Genomic DNA, 21253 nt, shown 5'->3' on the forward strand with positions numbered 1-21253 from the left:
TATTCAATTCGCGATCCATATTCAACAAAAAAAATCATATTTAGGGCAAATATTCAATTCTATATTCATATTTGGGGCAAAAATCCAAATTGAGATCCTTATTTGGAGCAAAAATTCATATTCGGGGGAAATTCCACTTTGAGGTCCATACTTGGAGCAAAAATTCAATTTGAAATCCATATTCAGGGCCAAAATTTATGATTTTAGATATCATTTTGTAATTGGATTCATATCCGAGCAAAAAAACATAATAAACTTGTTAAAACATGTAAAATGGTAGACAGGTTGGGTCATACGATCCAAAATGAAGTAATTCGACCCATTATCCATGAATGTCCAAGTTGTCTACACATTGTCATCAAACAACAGACGTTTGGAACATAATATTTGAGTACGGTCCAAACAAACATTGGACTTGGAACAATTATTATGGAACGAACATAACCAGTGTTCTGTAATATATTTTTGTTCATTTCGTCCAAACCTGGACAAGCCATCAAACATACCCTTATGTTCCACCTCGTGTTACACTAAGAACAGGGATAAGGGGAACCAATTTTAAAAATAAATAAATTAATGACTTTTCCCACCCTAGCGCTCTCTTTTCCTAGTGTTCTCTTTAACTCACTCTTGATGCTCTTGCCCGCTAACATCTTTTGCTGCCTCTCTATCCATATGTTGGTCGCCACTCCTTTCCTCCCCTCACTCTCTCTTCACTTTCATCCCACTTGTGAGCACGTCTCTCTGGCATTGTCAAGCCATCAAATCCACCTATGTATCTCTTACTCGTGAATTAGGTGTTCTCCCTTCCTTTTAATCTCTCTCGCGAATTAACCCTAAACTGATTTTAGGGTTAAGGTTTGTTCTATCCAAATTTTAGGGATTTTTTATCTGATAGGAGTCTTTACATAGTTGTTCGGTCCTTATTTTAGGGAATTGTATTTGATTTGAGCCTCTTTAGATTGTTGTTTGATCTTCATTCTAGGAATTTTAGGGTTAAGGTTTAGTATTAATTTTCTTCATTTTCTTATTCTTCTTCGATCTTCATTTTGTTTAGGGATTGTAGGGTTTGGGCTCTGCTGATTGTTCTTCTTCTAATCGTTTTTAGCAAACATCAACATGAAGAATGCCTCCACATGCAAACAATATATGGTTTAATCGTCCCCTTGGATTCTAATTTTTCCTTTCCAATTTGATTGTTGGACATGAACCACTTTGTTGGTATGACAAGTTTTTGTTCCTTGCTATTGGAATATGATTCCCAACATAATAAAAGCTATAGCCTCTAAATTATAATTATGGTTCATGTTTTTATCGTCTTATATTTGTTTGTCAATTAGAGCTCATTGAGGTGAGGTTACCTTTGTTATTCAATTATTTAATACTGGAACTTTTTTTTTATTGATCGATCTTCATTTTGGGGGGGATGCATACCAAATTAACAATGCAATGCTATGTCCCCAACTTGAAGATCAAAGTCCTTATTACGATGCTTTGTGTAAAATAAAATCTTTTACTGAAAATGGATTGTTTTCTATATTAAGTAAGTTTTCAATATTGTTGTATTGTCCGTCTTAGTGATTTGAGCATGAATATCCAATTAGTCGTAAGTTTAAAAATTATAAGTTTCATATTATCGTACAAATACTTGTATCTTACATAGATATAGCTGTGAATATGGTGAGACAACTATTTTTATGAAGTTTTTAGCAAGACTATTATATGATGAATGGATTGTTGTATTTTAGGCTTGCTTTTAAGATGTTATATCTCCCTCGTTTTTTAATGAATAAAGTATGCATATAATATATCATTTATTTGTATGTATATTAGAATCTAGAATGATATATGCTGGAGTGGGTGAGGTACAAGAAGTATGACCTATCCAAACTGTCAAAATGCAATGGAATACATCTAAGTGGACTTCTTATTTGACTGCATATCAAAAAAGTTTAAAATATATAGAATGAAATGTCCAAAGGTATTGAAAGAGAAGTCTATAAGGGTAGTTGAGAGACGAAGGAGAAGTTTGGTGTTGAATTTACCTTTGATAAAATAAATAACATGTTGAACATGTCAAGCCCAACTTGACAATAATGAACAAAATCTTAAACATTTTGGGCTTTGGATGGGACGCATAACTGAGGATGCTTATGGTAGCTACGAAAATATGGATTTTGTGTTTGAAAAAGAATGGTCAAAATCCAAAAAAATGGCAATATTATGAACAATGTATGAAGATTTATAGGGAATCAGCTGTTATAAGCAATTACAGGTCCATTCAATCAGATGTATAACCACTACCACCTCCTCCCATCAAACCTGGCCTATAGGAATTGAATTATTCATTCCAAGCTCCAGGTTGAGACATCATGAATAGCCAATGACCTAACTGACTCTCGTGTTCCAATAGGCTTTCAATTCAAGAAAAGTGTAAAGTCTACAGTGATGATGAAATTGAGGGAATGCTAGGCATTATTCGTAGATATATGAAGACCATTATCGATGAAACTACTTATATTTTGATAAAATAGTGTAATGGTATATTAAAATAAATGTTCAATAATAGTAAGATCACTCTTATTATGTGCATGAGGGAGAACCCAGTTGTGTTTCTGAATATGGATCCAAAATGTAGAGTTTATTAGTTGAACTTAAAATTGACTCTCAATGTTTAGACATGCATTTGTAAAAGTAAGCACTTATATTGATTGTTTGTAGTTGTCAGTATTACATGTTCAATATTGTTTTTGTACATGTTAAATATTTTAAATTGAAATATAGCATAATATAATATTGTTATATATTTATTATAATTATATTATTCTTATTTGATTTTATGCATGTTTATTGAAGCCATGTTATCATAATGCTGCACATTACTTATACATATTTATTATATTTTGTGCATGTTATTAATGTTGAAAAATAATGCTTTTATCTGTGTTTGCAAAACTATAACGTCTCTTCAACAAAAGCTTATTACTTACTATACAATTATTGACAATTCTCATTTTTTATAAGGCCACGTAGGGGAAATTTTGTGATCGTATACATAAGGGTAATAATTTTATGCTTTATTATATATTGGGTCATCAATGCAAATGTTTTGACAACTTACAAATGAAAAAACATATGTACCTATCATTATGTGACACTCTTCGCCGAAGTAAATTATTACAAGATACCTGTGACGTAGGTCTTGAAGAACTAGATGCATTTTTCTTACTAACAATTGATCACAATAAGTGAAATAGAGCAGTGCATTATGTGTTACGACACTCAAGACAAACAATTAACAAATATTTTAATTCGGTATTAAATGCATTACTTAACATTAGACATCGGTTTACGAGTTGTTGCAATGATGATACCCTAACAAAAATCATAGGAGAATAGCGATTCTATCCATATTTTGGGGTAACTAAGATTCTAAACTTGTAATTAAATTATATATGTGTGTGTATAGTAACTTACCCTTATATTGCTTGTGATAGAATTCCTTAAGGGTTATAGATGAAATACATATTCCTATAAACATATAACAGGAGAACAAGTGAGGTTTTGAAATAAAAAAAACATGGTTGTCACAAAATGTCTTCATTGTGGTAGGGTTTAACATCCGATTTCACTATGTGCATATTGGGTGGAAAAGTAGTACAATCGATGAAAAAGTATTGTATATTGCACTTGATGATCTTGACCAACCTATAGTAATAGCCAAAGGTAAGTAAACAAATATTATATATATAAATTATATTAATTAATAAAGATTTATTAAATCATCACCCGATGTGTGTATGTAGGCAAATATTAAGTTGCTGATTCTGAATACCCAATATTACTAGGTTTTTTACTCCACACAAGGGATATCAGTATCACTTGTGAGAATTTAATTCCCATGGTGCAAAACCAATCGAAAAAGCAACAAAGTTATATAACTATAGACATTCCTAATTGTGAACAAAAGTACAACATGTTTTTGGTTTGTTCAAAGTGTGCTTTCCAATTTTAAAGTGTCAAGTAAAATATCTAGTTCTCGCTCATGTCAAAAAAAATTATGCGATATATATATAATACGTAATTTTATATTATAAAATAATTTATATGGCAAACAATTAACAACTGACAATGTTGATATGTTTGTTTCTCCAGAACTAGAGGAAAAAAATTTCACACAACTAGTTAATCGTGGTAATAAAAAAGGCCTCATAGAGGCAATAACAACTGAAATGTAGAATGATTGGACAAACAATGAGTATATTTAATAATTTTGTTATTTAATACATAAGTTTTATAACTGTAATTACATGATTAACAAATTTATGTTTTATGTCTGCTTTATTGGTTACAAGTTTTTTTTTTAACGCATGTTTATTTTTTTAAAGTACCTAAAAGATGATAGGTCACCATATGTGTTATGGTGTATTCGAGGGAAGAGCTAGAGGCATATACGACTATTGAGAGATATGTCAACCATAGGTTTATAAATATAGTGAAGCAGTGTGCAAATCAATCTTTAGCTTTGGAGATGTTAATAGTCGATTGCAGGACTACATGACGAAAACAAAGTGGGTCTGATTAATTGATTACAAGATTTTTTTAACGTATGCTTGTTTTTAAAGTACCGATAAGATGATGCATCACCATATATATTACATTGTATTTGAGGGGAGAGCTATAGGCATATATGACTCTTGAGAGATATTGTCTTGCTATGTTTATGGATCAAGGTCTGATTAATTGTATTTCATCCAACCCTTGATAAACCATCAAACAAGTTCTCATGGATCAAGGGTTTAGGTAAAGGTTGTAGGCCTTGACCCTTTAGCTATTAGGCCACCAGATATGTTATATAAATAAGTCAGTGCAAGAGCTATCAGACCCCATGAACCTGAGCTACCTAATTAATTTTTCAGTAGTTGATTGTACAGTAACTTGGTAACTATTATTGTTTACTTTAGTTGCATTGACTCCATGAGAAATAGAAAGATAATTATATGTGTACATTAATCTTTCATTTAATTCATTGCATTTGGTAATATAGAAATTAATTTATGAACTTTATTAAAAAACAACCTAGAAAAAACTTTGTGTCGGACTTGCATGGCCGCGATACAAGTACGCGATTCTGATTTTAAGGCATAAATACATGATTTTAGGACAGGAATGAGATAATGACCTAATTTTAAATATTCAATACAATGTGCAAAATATATTTATGAATAATAAATTGTTCACATGCATAGTTTTTTCAACCTATTGGGTCATGGCAAAATCAAGGTTGATCGGACCCACCCATGTAACTAATAAGTGGGTTCCAAATTGGATTCAAGTTTTATTGGGTCAAGAAAATAAAATCGCAAACCCAAACCTGCATACTTTTAAAAATTTAGTTATATATATATATAACACTTGGGTCTAGTTAGTACCGAGCAAAAATCATGACCTATACCGAGACCACATATTCTCTGGTCAGAGTTGGGTCAACACGAATATTATTCAGGTCGACACTTTCCATACTTATACTCGAGAATTCGGGTTTGCATCAGGTTGAGTACCTGATATCACCCCCCCAAGCTTGGCGACTCTCTGGGGTCGAGGGGTAAGCCTTGAGAGTTTTACCTTGATAGGACAACGATTTATACTTTTGGTATGGGTTGCCAAAAATTGAGTGGACCAAGTCATGGATCAAGTCATACACCCACTTTAGTCACAACAAGCATGAGGAGAAGGAGTTGACTCGGACGTCCTAGGTTTGACTACCATTTCATAATGGCTTCTTGGGTGTCTAATGCAAATTGGTCACCCAATAAAAAATAAATATGCTTAAACCAAAATAATCAATAATTCATTCATCCATCTAAAAAACAAACCCTCTACAATGAATGTTCATAAGCCACTAGAAACCCCCAATCTAATACAGATCTACAATGGATCAATGCACTAACTACAATCCAAATATTACAAAAAAAATCCAAACACAAATTTGACACATAAATGAATCTTGGACCCGGGTACACCGTGTTTCAGCCATGTGCCATTCTTCTTGGGTTAAAGAAGGCTTTTAGCGGGCTCGATTTCACTTCTTCTAATTTCACACAACTACTAGGACCACTAATCTAAAGCAACTTCACGCACATGTGAACCTGCTAAAAATAGATCTTTAGGATTTGCTAACGTTGCGATATAATCCATAATAATCCCAAGTTCGAGTAGTGAGATAATATGACCCATTGGTAGTTGATTTAAGATGCTGGCAAATGGATCTTCATTTAAGATTTGGGATAAATCAGAATGGTCCATTTGAAAATGTTTTTGGATCCAATTGGGTGAGTTTGCGTAAATATTTTTTAGTTGGATTTGGGTATATAACTGGTTCTAGGACATGTTCATATAGGGGCTCATCTGATTTGGGTTTTAGAAGAGAGAATTCACAATGCTTAAGTGGGTTTTCGGTAAAATTAGGATCCATTTTAAGGTTCAATTGTGGGTTGGGATCCAAACACGTTTCATTTGGTTCTAGGCACCTAATTGGATTTGGTAAAAGTTCTAACTGATATATACTTGAGTTAGGTTTATGCATGGTTGTACCTAATTGGACTGGGATAAGCTTGGCAATTAGAGCATACAATGGATCATCAACACAAATGGCCTTACTAGTTGTCTGGATTAATTGCATGTTTGAATTCTTTCTTGTGCATGACCTTGGCTAGCTATGATCCATCGCACTTTAGTTGCATCATCAACTCGAGCAAATGCTAATATGACTTTAAGTTGGTTAAGGATCTGATGTTGCTCTAACATGCTTCCCATTGCATGGATCCAACCGAAGAAAATATATGCATTGCATTTGCCTGTGAACTCTAGAAGACCCTAATTCATAACATGTAGCATATGGATTTGGATAAGGGTTTGGGGTCAGATGTTGAATTTGGTTAAGGTTTAGGTAAGAGTTAAAGTCACATTGGGTGGGTTTGATGGGTTTTAAGGTTGGGTTATGATGAAAATAGGTTTGGGGATGATAGGGTGCTCGATTTACGATAAAATTATCCAAGTAAGAATTATTTAGGCTACTTGTGAATAAAATAACAAGAAAACATCTAAAAATTTAATAACATAAATAATTTCAAGAAAAGTAATGAAAAGAAAATCAAGAGGTCTCTTCATTAACTGAAATGCTCTCTCTCTCTCTCTCTCCAAAATGACCTATTTATAAAAACCCTTTGAAATTTTAGATCTTCACGCAAACTTTTGGATCTGATTTGATTGAACTACTATTTTGGCTCTAAGAAATGTAGGCTAGCGCTATGGACTATAGGTAAGACTCAGTCGTGCTCTCATGCTCTGCATAGAGCTCCAAAGAGCACTCTCACCTTGATTGGATTCTCGATCTGTAACTGGGTTCACTTGAGAATGGGGTCTGTCATCTTTCATCGGAGTTGAATGAAGCTTACCGCAATCACGATTTCTTGGGCAATCCTATACATGATAAAGAATATAAATCAACAACATTAAAGATAGACATTGTTCCCTAAACGATTTAGCACACGAAAAAGATTAAATTTTTGTGGGCTCAATTTTCTATAAGTACTAATAAGAAAACACTTAAGATGCAAATAGATCATGACCAAATCACCATCGACGAAGCTAACATCATGACTACTCTTATCGACCCGAGACTTATAAATGGCATAATTTTTTTATAGGTTTTTATTCACATTATGGTTGACTTCTTTCATGTAATCAATAATATCTTTAACTACTGACAAGGGGTATGCGTAAGAAGGTAGGCGTTGCACCCATTGAAAATAAGATGAGAGGGAATCGTTTACGGTGGTTTGGACATATTCGACGAAGGCCTAATGATGCTCCAATTAGAAGGATGGAGAAATGGGAAAATATATTAGTTAAAAGAGGTCGGGGTAGGCCTAAGAAGACATGGGTGGAGGTGATAGGAAAGGATATGAATGCTTTGAACCTCACCGAGGACATGGCATTGGATAGAAATGAATGGAGGAGAAGGATTCATGTGGAAGACCCTGAATGATTTTCTTTGTTGGTTCATATCGCCGACCCCAATTGTTTTGGGATGAAGGCGTTGTTGTTGTTGTTGTTGTTGTACTGACAAGGGGTCGCCAATTTGAAGAATCAATGCCAAATCAACCACATGAATGTGAGGCTGACCGTAAACAATATGTAAGGGCACTTTCCAAATCCTAAGTTTTGGTATTGTCGCCAACCAAACTTCATAACAAATTACCCAACGTGTAGTTGACCATATGCCTAAGAGTTGTAGGCTACTAAATTCAAATTTGGTTTTCAATAAAGACCAAAGAGACCTCAAAAAATGATCAAGAAAACGAATATCTCAAAAGTGATATAACGAGAAAGCCCATGATAATTTACGTTCCTAAAATAATAGAAGACTACAAGCGAGGTAGCAGTAGTGTGTTTGTATACAAAGAATATAGTTATATTTGAGAAACTGTCCACTATGACTAGAATAAAATCAAACACACGCGGGTCCTAGACAACCCTAATACAAAATCCATGGAGACATGTTATGTTCTACAGTTTCATCTAAACACATATAAGAGATCAAATGCACTCTTAAGTTGTCATTTAGATTGGAAGTGTCTTCTCATATATTGTCCTGTAACAAAGACACCCTAAGCGTGATGACAACATGGAACAAAATGAACATCATATCAATGGTCCGGGCTATCACATGATATGCGAGAGTAGATCAATTGGGTGATACTCTTGATGTTGTTCATCCAAATGATGAATGTAACTCAAACATTCAGGGGCGTTTGTTTTGACTCTTGTCATATGAAACAAACTTATACATTATCAAAATATGCTTTTGAAATTTGAGAAATTGGTACATTTGATTTTTTAACCCTCGTAACATCTAATATATATATCAGAAGAATATGATCCAATGATCTGTAAATACTAAACTTATTTATGTATATCACATCTGGAGGGTTAGATGTGCATAAAAACTGAAAAAAATAAAAAATATTACATTTTGTCACTAGGTTAATTAAGGGGGTGAAACATGCAGAAAAACATATTTCTTGTTAAGATGGATTTACACCACTTGGGCAAGTTTTGAAGCATGATGGCGTGGGATTTTTTTTTTTGTTTGACATGATAAGTTTTCCCAATGAAAAATTTGCGCTTTTTTGTGTAGTATGAGAAAAAAATACTAGAAATATACGAGGAAGGCAGCTGATGGAATGAGTTGCACAACGTGAAGAGTCGTTCTGCCCTAATGCAAAAAGAAGGTTTTGGTATGAAAAATTAGGTGGAGGAATTTTTTCCATGAAAAAATAAGATTTTTAGAAAAACTTTCAATTTAAATTTTTTCTCGCATTTGGGGCAGATGAAAAATTGTAAAATTTTCTCACTACTTTTCCACTTTCAAACTTCTCCCTTGTTTGGGTGGGGGTGAAACAATGTTTAAGAATCGTCCAAGCTCTAGATGAACGGCATCTAGAGCATAGTAATCGATGGGTAAGAGCTCAGGGAAAAACAGTGGTTTCTAGCTGCCGTTCATCGCATGAATGAACGACATCCAAAGGGCGACTGATGGGATTACGGTGAAGGTCATACGTGACCCGACTCTCTCTTGTCAAATGCCACGTGACCTGACCTGCTTATTAAATGGTCTTTCTCCCGCCCATCTCTCTCTCTCTCTCTCTCTCTCCCTCTTTGGGAAGGTAGACTATCTCTGGTACGCTGCCTGTCTCTCTCTTTCTCAATGGTTTCGGGAAATGTTATGCTTCGTTTTGTTCGATTGGATGATCTCTAGGGTTTCATCTGTATGTCATCTGCTGTTTTTTTTTTCGATTCTCAAGACTTTTGTTGTCATCACATTCTATGCATTGTCTGGAATGTACTGAATTTATCAGCGTGATTCAGTTGTTTTTTGTTTTGTGATTTCTTGCTAGACAAATCTATGCGCTATTTTTGGAAGGTTGGGGATTTTAATGGTTGTTTGCTCCAGTCGCGCATACCTATAACGATGATTAGGTCATCTAGTATAGCCGGAGGCAGTGGTTCCCCATTGTTTTTGTTGTGGAATGAAATGAAACCATGCTGTGCCCTTAAATGGCCATCGATCTTGATTTGCATGAAGATGTGGCATGTTGGTGACTTTTGCTGGTCTGAGTTTCTAGCTGAAGCAGAACAATGAGGATTTGGTGCTGTAACTACGGTTGGTAAACGAGCCGAGCGAACCGAACAGAGGGTGTTCAAGCTTGTTTTTCTTTTATTGTGTGTCTAGTGGAGCCCGAGCTTGAGCTCATGGCGTGCCCGTTCATCTCGTTTATAGAAAAACACATATATTTTTTTCAGAATTGAAAACAATAGAATTTGGGCTCTAGACCTGCTTTGCAACCCAACATTTCAACCATATACTGTTTATGATATAAGATATATGTAAAGTATATTTGATATTAATCAACGAGCTTATATGAGCCAAGTGGTGCTGAATACTGGTTGTTTGTGTTTGGCTTGCTGAACTTATTTCACAAGTTAGAATGTGCTCTTTATGAGCGAAACATGAGCGGCTCATCTCTTCCGTGCCCACTAACATTGGTCTTAGTTTTGGTGCTTTGAGATGTACCCTGCCGTTTGCTTGACGAACAATGGTTCTCCATAAAGATGTATGTCTTATGCCCATAGCTTTTAATTGATAGAGGCAAGGATTTTTGCTTTCAACTTGCCTTGTGGCATGCGCCTTGGGGTGTACAAACACAAAACTTTGAAAATAGTGCTCATGATATAAGATGACGAACCTCAGATCTCTCTCTCTCTCTCTCATCACATGGATGCAAAAAAGCCACATTTTTTTCTCGTTAACCAGGTAAATCTATACGGCACTTTTTTTTTTACTTTTCATAAAGTTAGGTGACAAATTTTATTATTATTTTTTATGTGTTTTCTGATGGCCAATCTAGTGGTTAGCCCTTATGGTTGGTCCACACCAACATGTATTCTCGTCACATGATACACAAACACTACTAGTGGAAGAAATTACTTGCCTTCCCCATACGCGTAGTCCACAGTGGTAGGCTCACTCACAGAGGGCCGAACTTCTCCTCTACTTCTGAAATGGCGTCTGACAAAGGGCTGGAGTGTACACTTGCAAAAAGAAGAAACTCCACTGGTGTAGGTTTTAATAATTACCTACAATAGTTCATCTTGGCCCAGATCTGGCATTGGTTAAATAGTCGATAGAAGTGAAAAAAGTGCTTTGGCCATACTTGAAATCCTTTTAGGTCACTCGCTTTAGGGCATTCCAATCATTTGGGGTTGGACCCCTTGGTTATCATAGTGCAAATTTGTTCATATTTATTTGTCATGTATTAGAATGTGATAACAAAGTTTTATGTGTTCATTGAAATTAATAAGTCTGTGTTAGTGTGTTTTGATACTATAAAACTTGAAAGGATCTTTTGAAAAAATGGTGAAGTTTAAATAACTAAACTGGGATTTTATTTTAGATTTTAGATTTTCTATAATATCAGTTTGAGCGTCCATTAATGTGGTGAACAATGATGGTCTATGGTGGTGGATATGTATATGCTCTCTTGATTGTGTTGGAAGCTTGTTGCTTCTTCTAAGCATTGCTGATGCACTCAATACATTTTTGTATAATACATATGTTTCAGTTTAACTCCGCCTATGTATAACTGTTTAGTTATACACTGTCGGTCCCAAGCCCGGATAAAGGAGGAGGGTTGCGGTAGGCCTGTGACAGCCAGCATAAAAACTTTGTCATACCCTATGAAAATGAACCAATATGAGAATTTCGTTGGGGCGTTCCCTACTGAGCGACGCGCTGTACTCTCTAGGCCCGAAGGCAGTGATAAATGGGCAAGGGTTGCTAGGTCGTCGCCCAGAAGCGACGCTTCACATCGGCGCCCGGGTGTGGTGTCAAATAGGCAAGGGTTCCCTCACTTTGTTGGACGGGTGGGGGTAAAGAAGTTAGTCCAAGACCATAAAATTAGGTTAGCCACTTGGAACATAGGGTCTTTAACTGGTAAGTTGGTAGAGTTAGTAGATGTTATGTGTAGGAGAAAGATTGATATTTTATGTCTTCAAGAGACCAAATGGGTAGGTGAGAAAGCAAAAGTGATAGAACCTTGGGGATATAAGATTTGGTATACAGGAATAAATAAGAATAGGAATGGAGTAGGGATTGTTATGAGTCGTCAGTTTATAGATTATGTAGTTGAGGTCCGTAGGAAGGGTGATAGAATTTTACTTATTAAATTAGTATTAGGTACGGATATTATTAATATTATTAGTGTTTATGCACCTCAAGTAGGTTTAGATGATTCCATTAAGCATCAATTTTGGGAAGATTTAGATGAAGTAGTACAAGGGATATCTTATGGAGAAAAGCTTTTCATCGACGGTGACCTTAATGGACATATAGGCATTAGTAGGGATGGATTTGAGAGTATCCATGAAGGCTATGGCATAGGAGAAATAAATGAAAGTGGAGAAAGGATTTTAGATTTTTGTTTGTCCTATGATATGATCTTAGCTAACACTTGGTTTAGGAAGAGAGAGTCTCACCTAGTAACATTTAAAAGTGGGGTTAATACGAGTCAGATAGATTTTTTCCTACTTAGAAAGAGAGATAGGGGTTGTTGCATCGATTGTAAGGTTATACCAGGAGAAAGTGTAGCTACACAACATAGAGTCTTAATTTTAGATCTTAGAATTAGACAATGCCGCAAAAGGGATAGACATAGGATAAATCCTAGAATTAAGTGGTGGGCACTGAAAGGAGCTAAACAAGGAATGTTTGTAGAGCAGATAGTTAAGGAAGCTGATTGGTGTCTCGAGGAGGATTCAGAATCAATGTGGAATAAGATAGCGGGTGGCATGAGAAAAGTGGCTAAGGAGGTATTGGGTGAGTCTAAAGGCGGTGCACCACTAGGTAAGGATACATCATGGTGGAACGAGGATGTCAAATTAGCTATTAAGGTTAAAAGAGAGTGTTATAGAAATCTAAGTAAGAGTCGTGATAATGAGAATTTGGAGAAGTATATGTTAGCAAAGAAGGAAGCTAAAAAAGTTGTTCGAAACGCGAGGGCTAAGGTATATAAAGTGGTTAATGACAAGTTGGATACCAAAGAAGACGAGAAGGATATTTATAGGCTTGCAAAGATGAGAGATAGGAAATCGAAGGATTTGGGTATGGTTAGATGTATCAAAGATGAAACGCAAAGGGTTTTAGTCAAAGATGAGGAGATTAAGGAGAGATGGAAAGATTATTTTGATAAGCTATTTAATGATAGTCATGCTCAAGATCTTGGAGACTTCTCCATTCCTTTTCATGAGATAAATCGTGACTTCATGCGCAAGATTCAAAAGAAAGAAATTGCAGAGGCTTTGAAGAAAATGAAATCAAGAAGGGCAGTTGGCCCAGATGGTATACCTATCGAGGCTTGGAAATGCTTGGGAGAGAAAGGTTTAGAATGGTTGACAAATCTTTTTAACTTGATTTGGCGAACAAATAAGATGCCTAATGAGTGGAGGAAGAGTACTTTGGTGCCTTTATATAAGAATAAGGGTGATATACAAGATTGCACAAACTATCGTGGTATAAAACTCATGAGTCATACTATGAAACTGTGGGAGAGGGTGATTGAGTCTAGGTTGAGGAAGGTTGTCATGATATCGGAGAATCAATTTGGTTTTATGCCTGGAAGATCAACTATGGAAGCTATACATCTTCTTAGACAACTTATTGAAAGATATAGAGAGAGGAACAAAGATTTGCATATGGTTTTTATTGATTTAGAGAAGGCATACGATAGAGTACCTAGGGACGTTCTCTGGTGGACAATGATGAAGAAAGGTGTTTCTCTCAAGTACATTAGTATAATTAAAGATATGTATGAAGGAGTAGTAACCAATGTCCGCACTTGTGGAGGAGTGACAACCAATTTTCCGATAACGGTTGGGTTACATCAAGGATCTGCTCTAAGCCCTTTCCTATTTGCTATTGTGATGGATGAGCTTACGAGATCAATTCAAGAAAATGTACCGTGGTGTATGTTGTTTGCTGATGATATTGTTTTGATTGATGAGTCTAGAGCTGGGGTTAATGCTAAGTTAGAATTATGGAGACAGACATTGGAAGCTAGAGGTTTTAAGTTGAGTAAGATTAAGACTGAATATATGGAATGTCGGTTTAGTAAGCAACGAAGTAGTGATGGGAGTGTAGTGAAGCTTGGTGAGCAAGAAATACCGGTGAATGATTATTTCAAATATTTGGGATCCATCATTCATAAGTATGGAGAAATTGATGGCGATGTAAATCATAGGATAAAGGTTGGGTGGATGAAATGGAAAAGTGCAACGGGAGTGCTGTGCGATCGTAGAATGCCATTGCGGTTGAAGGGAAAGTTTTATAGGACGACTATTAAACCCGCTTTACTATATGGTACGGAATGTTGGGCTGCCAAAAGACATCATATTCAAAAAATGAGTGTAGCTGAGATGCGGATGCTTAGATGGATGTGTGGAAATACAATAAAAGATAAGATTCGGAACGAGGAGATACGTAAGAAGGTAGGTGTTGCACCCATTGAAAATAAGATGCGAGAGAATCGTTTACGGTGGTTTGGACATATTCGGCGAAGGCCTAATGATGCTCCAGTTAGAAGGTTGGAGAAATGGGAAAATATATTAGTTAAAAGAGGTCGGGGTAGGCCTAGGAAGACTTGGATGGAGATGATAGGAAAGGATATGAATGCTTTGAACCTCACCGAGGACATGGCATTAGATAGAAATGATTGGAGGAAAAGGATTCATGTGGAAGACCCAAAATGAATTTCTTTTTTGGTTCATATCGCTGACCTCAATTGTTTTGGGATGAAGGCGTAGTTGTTGTTTGTTGTTTGTACATCTGTTTCAGTTTCTTTTTTCCTTTCTCAGTTATTGCCTTTAGTTGCGGTTAACTTGCTGAGCTTCCATTTGTAAGATGGAGTTTTATTTTAATAGGTTTTCATAGTTTAAGCTTGGTTAAAAGTTTGTTTAAAAAAACCAAACACTATTACAACCACCAGGTAGTGTCTCCAGTCGCATAATCACCAGAAAGCCACTACTTTATTTTGTCTCCTTCTTTGCCATTGTTACCAGTTAAAGGTAGAATCCACACACTGATAAAGAGAAGCAGTTATTGTCTGCATATTAGCCAAAACCCAAAAGAAATCCTTTCTTTTTTACACCTGATCAGGTGACAATATGAAAACATTGAATTCCTTTTGGATGCTTATGAAATGTTTGGGTTTGATCTTTAAGGCATGCATACCAAATCCAGATTTGGGCAATAATTGGTCTTGGAGATTGGAATACATTCCTGTTTTGGGGCAACCTTATGGGCTAAAACCTCCTTTGCCTCCTAAACCCAAATAATTAGGCATGCACCTCTTCGCATGGACTGGGTATGTGAGCCAACTCTATATCCAATATGATCAATGTCATGATTGGTATGTTCGAATTCCAACTAAGATCCAAATGCAATTAAGTGTTTCACATGATAAATTTAGATCCTTCAATGGTAACAAGCTATTGATAGAAGATGCCTTTACGCAAGTCTGAGTCAGATTATGCTGCACATATTGCTTAGATTTAGATTTGGTTATCTGAACATCTGAACAAAAGCTAAACCATTTACATCACTAATCAGTATTAGCCAGGGACGGCCAAGTACTGGTTTGCGATAACGGTTTCCTCTCCATCCTGACACAAAGCGGGCCTCGGTCTGGGTCATACTGTGCTTGCATAGGATCCTAGTTAATCCATTGACAACTGTGTCTTCCAGCCTATTACCCAATTGAGAATATATAGAAATCTGGGAAATGAGACGAGCCCCTTTGGCTCTCCTTGAGCTTGCCTCGTAAAGAGTGGGTTCAAACTCATTTTGACTAGTATTGGCTCATCAAGTAGTGATAATATATATTTTACTTCACATAGTGCAGTGTAGCACAAATGTCTGAAATGTTTGGCTTGCGACTTTGGGATTAGAGTTCAAATCTTATTGCTTACAGCTATCAAACAATCTTTCCTCCAGCCAAACGAGCCAACTCGAGCTGATCTTGAACACTGCATGCTTGGTTTGTTTAACAGCAGTACTTATAATGTTGACTGTGTGTGTGTTGTGTTTATCCGCTTTAGAATGTTTGTTTGCTGTTTCAGTAGCAAACACAGTGGAAAAAGAGAGGGAGAAGCAATGTCAATGGATGAACAGACAAACAGGCTCTTCAGAATCCGGCGGACTGTAATGCAGATGCTTCGTGATCGGGGCTACCTGGTGGGTGACTTCGATATTAACATGACCAAAGCTGAATTCATTGCTAAGTTTGGGGAAGACATCAAGAGAGATGATCTCGTCATTAACAAGACCAAGCGGAATGACCCCTCTGAACAGGTACCAAAACCCTAACCACAGGAAAAGGATAAATAATTCCAAAATTCTTCAATGGGTAACATTTTCTATGATGAATTCTTGCTTGATACCATGTTTGATGATATGGGTTTTGCTTCTTGTTGAAATCTTGGTTTCAGATTTATGTTTTCTTCCCAGAGGAGGCCAAAGTTGGTGTCAAGACAATCAAGACTTACACGGAGCGCATGAAGTCGGAGAATGTATTCCAAGCCATACTTGTTGTTCAGCAAAGCTTAACACCGTTCGCGAGGCAATGTGTTCAGGAGATCTCTGTCAAGTTTCATCTGGATGTATTTCAAGTAGGTTCACAGAATCTCTGCCCCGTATAACACATTTTCCGTAAATCTAAGACTTTTTTTGGGTGTGTTTTAAATCTTTTCTTTGCTCTTTTTGCTGTATCTGTGTTAGAAGTTGGTGGTGGTGCAAAGTTTAGGGTTCCTTGAGATTTAGGGATTTTTTTTGTTAGAGTACCCACCTGTGGGTTTAAGCTGTTTTTTTCTTCTTCTTTGAAATTTAGAAAACCTAATTTATACTTTTAAGAGATTTTTTTACTTTATTGCATATTTTTTCTTGTCTTACTTCTTTCTGTAAGTCTTGTGGAGTGGATTCTTCTGATTTGCAGTAACCTTGACCAGAGGCTGTGGTGTTTGGTTTGCTGTAAGGGGATGAAAGAACTTTTCCTGCCGATTGTGTGTGTGTGTGTGTGTGTGTGTGTGTGTGTGTGTATATATATATATATATATATATATATATATATATATATATATATATATATATATATATATATATATATATATATATATATGACCGTCCAACCAAAAGAAGGTCCAAAATGTACAACTAACGACGATCGGACAATTTCCCTTCTCCAATGCTTGAGCATCTCATCGACCGGACCTCATGTATTTGTTCTTTATAATTTATTTAGTAAAAAACACGCTTTACATGAAGACTCTTAGACATATAGACATGTTTTCAAAACATGAAAAATCGACGGCTCATGATGCATTTTAAACTTTACAATACAAAGCATTGTGTTGTGGGCGGTTGATTTTTAGTACTTTCAAAAACACATCTAAACATCGAAAATTCATATTCCAAAACATGTTTCTCACTAATTGAATGATAAAAATTCAATAGGTAAAGTCCGTTCTATGAAAAACTCGATCCTTAGAGAAGGAATGCTGTCGATTATCATCAGTTGTAGATTTTGGACCTTCCTTTGGTTTGACGGTCACCCTTCCTTATATATATATATATATATATATATATATATATATATATATATATATATATCGATGGGTATGTAGACATGTGAGATTAAGATATCATGATTCCTCTACTCAGTGATAATGCAGAGATCACAATGGGCAATTGTTTTCTTGATTTTCTTCGTTTCAGGAGGCTGAGTTGCTTGTCAATATTAAGGAGCATGTTCTTATACCAGAGCACCAACTGCTTACACCCGAAGAGAAGAAAACGTTGCTTGAGCGATATACACTCAAAGAGACACAGGTATTTGATCAACTTATGTGTTTTATTGATTCATGATTTGTTAGATTTGTTTATTCTATTTTTCGGTTTTATGGAGTTAGTAGATGGCTATTTTCGTAATTGTCAACAACTCATGAATCTATGTGTTCTATCTTGTTGCCAATGTGCTGCTGATTTGAATCTTGAACACAAGAAGTCTTAGCGATTTGTGAATATTGGAAGGAATTAGCACTTTTGTACAAAAATTTATATCTGAAATATATAGATCCTAACTGACAAATACATGCCCCCACGCTGCCCAGACATTCCACCCACCCACCACAGTTTTCTTATCCTTTTTTGCCTTACAGTGCCTAGGATGCATCACCTCATCTATATTTTGAAGCTGTTGGTGTTTAATGTGGCATCCTTAAAGACAATACTCTCTCTCTCTCTCTCTCTCTCTCTCTCTCTCTTCTCTCTCTTTATATATATATATATATATATATATATATATATATATATAAACACCATAGTCACAATATAGGTATCGGCTATATCTCAGCGTGGCTATTTCTCGCGATATTATAGGTTCAATGATAATTCTAGGGAAAATATCGGGCTTACATTTTTTTTTAAATAAGTAAAATTAACGAAAATAAGTAAGAAAATATCATATTTAAACAATAAAATACGTGTATGATAAAAGAAATATGTAAATAATATAAAAGAAAGAAGAAAAACATATTTAAGATGTAAAAAATAAAAAAACAGTAAAAATAATTAATAATATCATCATATAATCAAATCGGTGATATTTTCAAAATATTGTGATATTTTACCTATAGTATTGTTCGCTGAATATACATCAATATCGTGATATTTTAAAAATATCTCCGATATCTGTGACAATGACACACACACTTGATTTACATAGATCTAAGCTTCAAATGCAAAATCTAACCTTTGGATCATGTTTAACATGTTTTGTTTACTATTTTCATGTGTTGACTCAAATATGATGTTTTATACCATTTCTATACCACCCTTATTTTCGTGAATTATAAGCTACTGATTTTTTACTATCTCGAAAATAGGATTTTATGCCTTCTAACATAGTAAATAAAATATGCTAATCATATGTGCGTGGTTAGATCTACCATTTGGTGGCTAGTAGCCCCATAGAAACAAGAGTGTGTACCATCATATGGTATACAAAACCACCTTATATTTTCCCTATATATTGATGTGTATACATATAAAGATTTACTTATCTGAATAATCCCTTATGCTTGTGATTTTATGTCAGCTTCCTCGGATACAAATTACGGACCCGATAGCTCGGTACTTTGGGCTGAAGCGTGGAGAGGTTGTGAAGATTATCCGACCCAGTGAAACAGCAGGAAGATATGTCACCTACCGATTTGTTGTTTGAGTCCTGCAGAAGGATTAGATGAATCTTTGTTAATATTTTTCTCTTGGAACTGTGATGAGTAACTATGTCTTCGATGTTGAAAGTTGAACAGGCTAGTGCGACAATGGATGCCCACCCTTTAGAATTCTGTAGGTTTAACCAATTTTGGTTGGAAGTAGTGAGTAATTAACCAACTACTGTCCATTGAAATTTGTTACTTGATATCTGCTATCGTAGCATCCCCGAATGTTCTTTGATAAGTTGGCCACAGAAATTCTGTGTAGTTTGCTTTCCATTTGCGTTATTTACCAGCCTCATCTGGATTGTCTGTTGAGTGTGGTTGTTGATTAATATAACAATGCATATCTGTCTTCCGTTCCCCACATATCCTCTTTCATCTTTTCTTTTCTGGGATAACCCGGAAAGTCCAGATCCTCCTTGCCCACCAGCAAGGCTGGTAAATGATATAGCTGCCCACATTTTGGTTTACATAGAGGTCGTTAGGACTTGTCAAATGAGTTCGGTCAGCCTAGCTATGAGCAGCTCGTCTACTGAGTGCAAGCTGAGCATGAACAATGGGTCTTCAGCTCGTATAAACTTGTTTAGGTGGACTTGCATGGTATTTTTGTATCATAATGTACACAAGGTGTAGTAGCTCATCTAGTTAGTTGAAGTTGGCTTGTAACCAATGTGTTTGGGGTTCCATTCTCACCACAGATGAGCCCACCATTTCTTGGCTCATCTAGCTTGGGCTCGTACGAACTTGCGTCGGCATGCACAAGCTAAACGAGCTGAGGCCGAGCAGTGCCTGGCTGTGAACGAGGTGAGGGAGAGACCCACAGGTGAGGCCGAACATCTTGTGATTGATTTGCTTGGCTCGTTTACTAGCCCTATCCACCAGGGTCTACACTAGGCTTCGGCACTGCGGCAAGAGACCCACAGGTGTCCAACTCATGGCGTTTTTTCAGCTTGGTGATGTTCGTGAGCTGCCCTACCAGATGAGTGGAGCCTTCATGGGCTATCTTATTTATTATTTTCAGGGCTAAAGGTGCGGTGTTTATTGGTGCTTGTTATAATCTGCTTTTTGTGTATTCTCATGGTATGTGTTGCCAAAATTTCTCTTCTAGTTTGTGTGGTATTTTCTCTACGGCTGGTTTTATTATTGGCATAATGTGGTTTCCTTGATGCATGAAATAAAAATTGCAGTCATCAAGGAACTCCCTATTTTTATCCCATTTATAAGGGTCTGGCTTTGCACGGTTCCATTTATTCACATATTTTTCCTTCTAGCGCACAGTTAGGGTAAGTTTGGTTGTCACATGAGATGGAATGAAATGTGATTTGAAGTAGTATGATTTTAAATCACATATTCCACCATGTGAGTTGGAATCACATGAGAGCCGCTTCAAATGTGATTTCAAATCTCATTCTGTTTCTTATCTTTATGAGATTCCAAATCACATGTTTGTTTTCTGGGCAAATAAGATTCATTCTCTTGTTTGCATGAGGTTCCAAATCACATGCTTTGCTAGCTTGATAATGAGATTCATTCTCTCATTTGCATGAGATTTCAAATCACATGCTAGCTGTGAAAATGAGATTCATTCTCTCATTTGCATTAGATTTCAAATCACATTGGAATGCTACCCTCACTGTAAATGTATTTAAACATATAGATTTCCATTTTTTAGAGATTAACCAGTTTGATTGACATAATTATTATTATAAGTTTTGCTTCAAGATTAATTACATATAGGTTTTTGTGAATCCTATCAATAAGAAGGCATCTATACTATCCTGTTACCGTTGCATGATATCATGGTTCTAGATCCTAGCCTTTCATTTTTAGGCTCTGTTTGAGAGCCTTGCGTTGAGATGAA

At 35.9% G+C, this 21253-nt stretch overlaps 1 protein-coding gene across 1 annotated transcript; it reads left to right on the top strand.

Annotated features, from left to right (window-relative positions):
• The first annotated feature begins 16270 nt into the window (after positions 1-16270).
• Positions 16271-19638, top strand: LOC149851527 (DNA-directed RNA polymerases II and IV subunit 5A-like). The gene is made up of 4 exons (XM_090015307.1): positions 16271-16468; positions 16606-16785; positions 17888-18001; positions 19269-19638. The coding sequence occupies exons 1-4, from the start codon at positions 16271-16273 to the stop codon at positions 19392-19394; spliced, it is 618 nt and encodes a 205-aa protein (XP_089871433.1). The 3' UTR covers positions 19395-19638.
• Positions 19639-21253: the final 1615 nt, after the last annotated feature.

The sequence above is a fragment of the Nuphar pumila genome, chromosome 1 (assembly GCF_984573655.1).
Source record: "Nuphar pumila chromosome 1, dmNupPumi1.hap1.1, whole genome shotgun sequence".
Taxonomy (NCBI): Eukaryota; Viridiplantae; Streptophyta; class Magnoliopsida; order Nymphaeales; family Nymphaeaceae; genus Nuphar; species Nuphar pumila.

What these genes read in the sequence shown, in the direction of transcription:
- LOC149851527 (XM_090015307.1), top strand. Translation starts at nt 16,271, where the DNA reads ATGTCAATGGATGAACAGACAAACAGGCTCTTCAGAATCCGGCGGACT. An exon ending in GGAATGACCCCTCTGAACAG is followed by an intron (nt 16,469 to 16,605) that starts GTACCAAAACCC and finishes TCTTGGTTTCAG; the next exon opens with ATTTATGTTTTCTTCCCAGA. An exon ending in TTCATCTGGATGTATTTCAA is followed by an intron (nt 16,786 to 17,887) that starts GTAGGTTCACAG and finishes TCTTCGTTTCAG; the next exon opens with GAGGCTGAGTTGCTTGTCAA.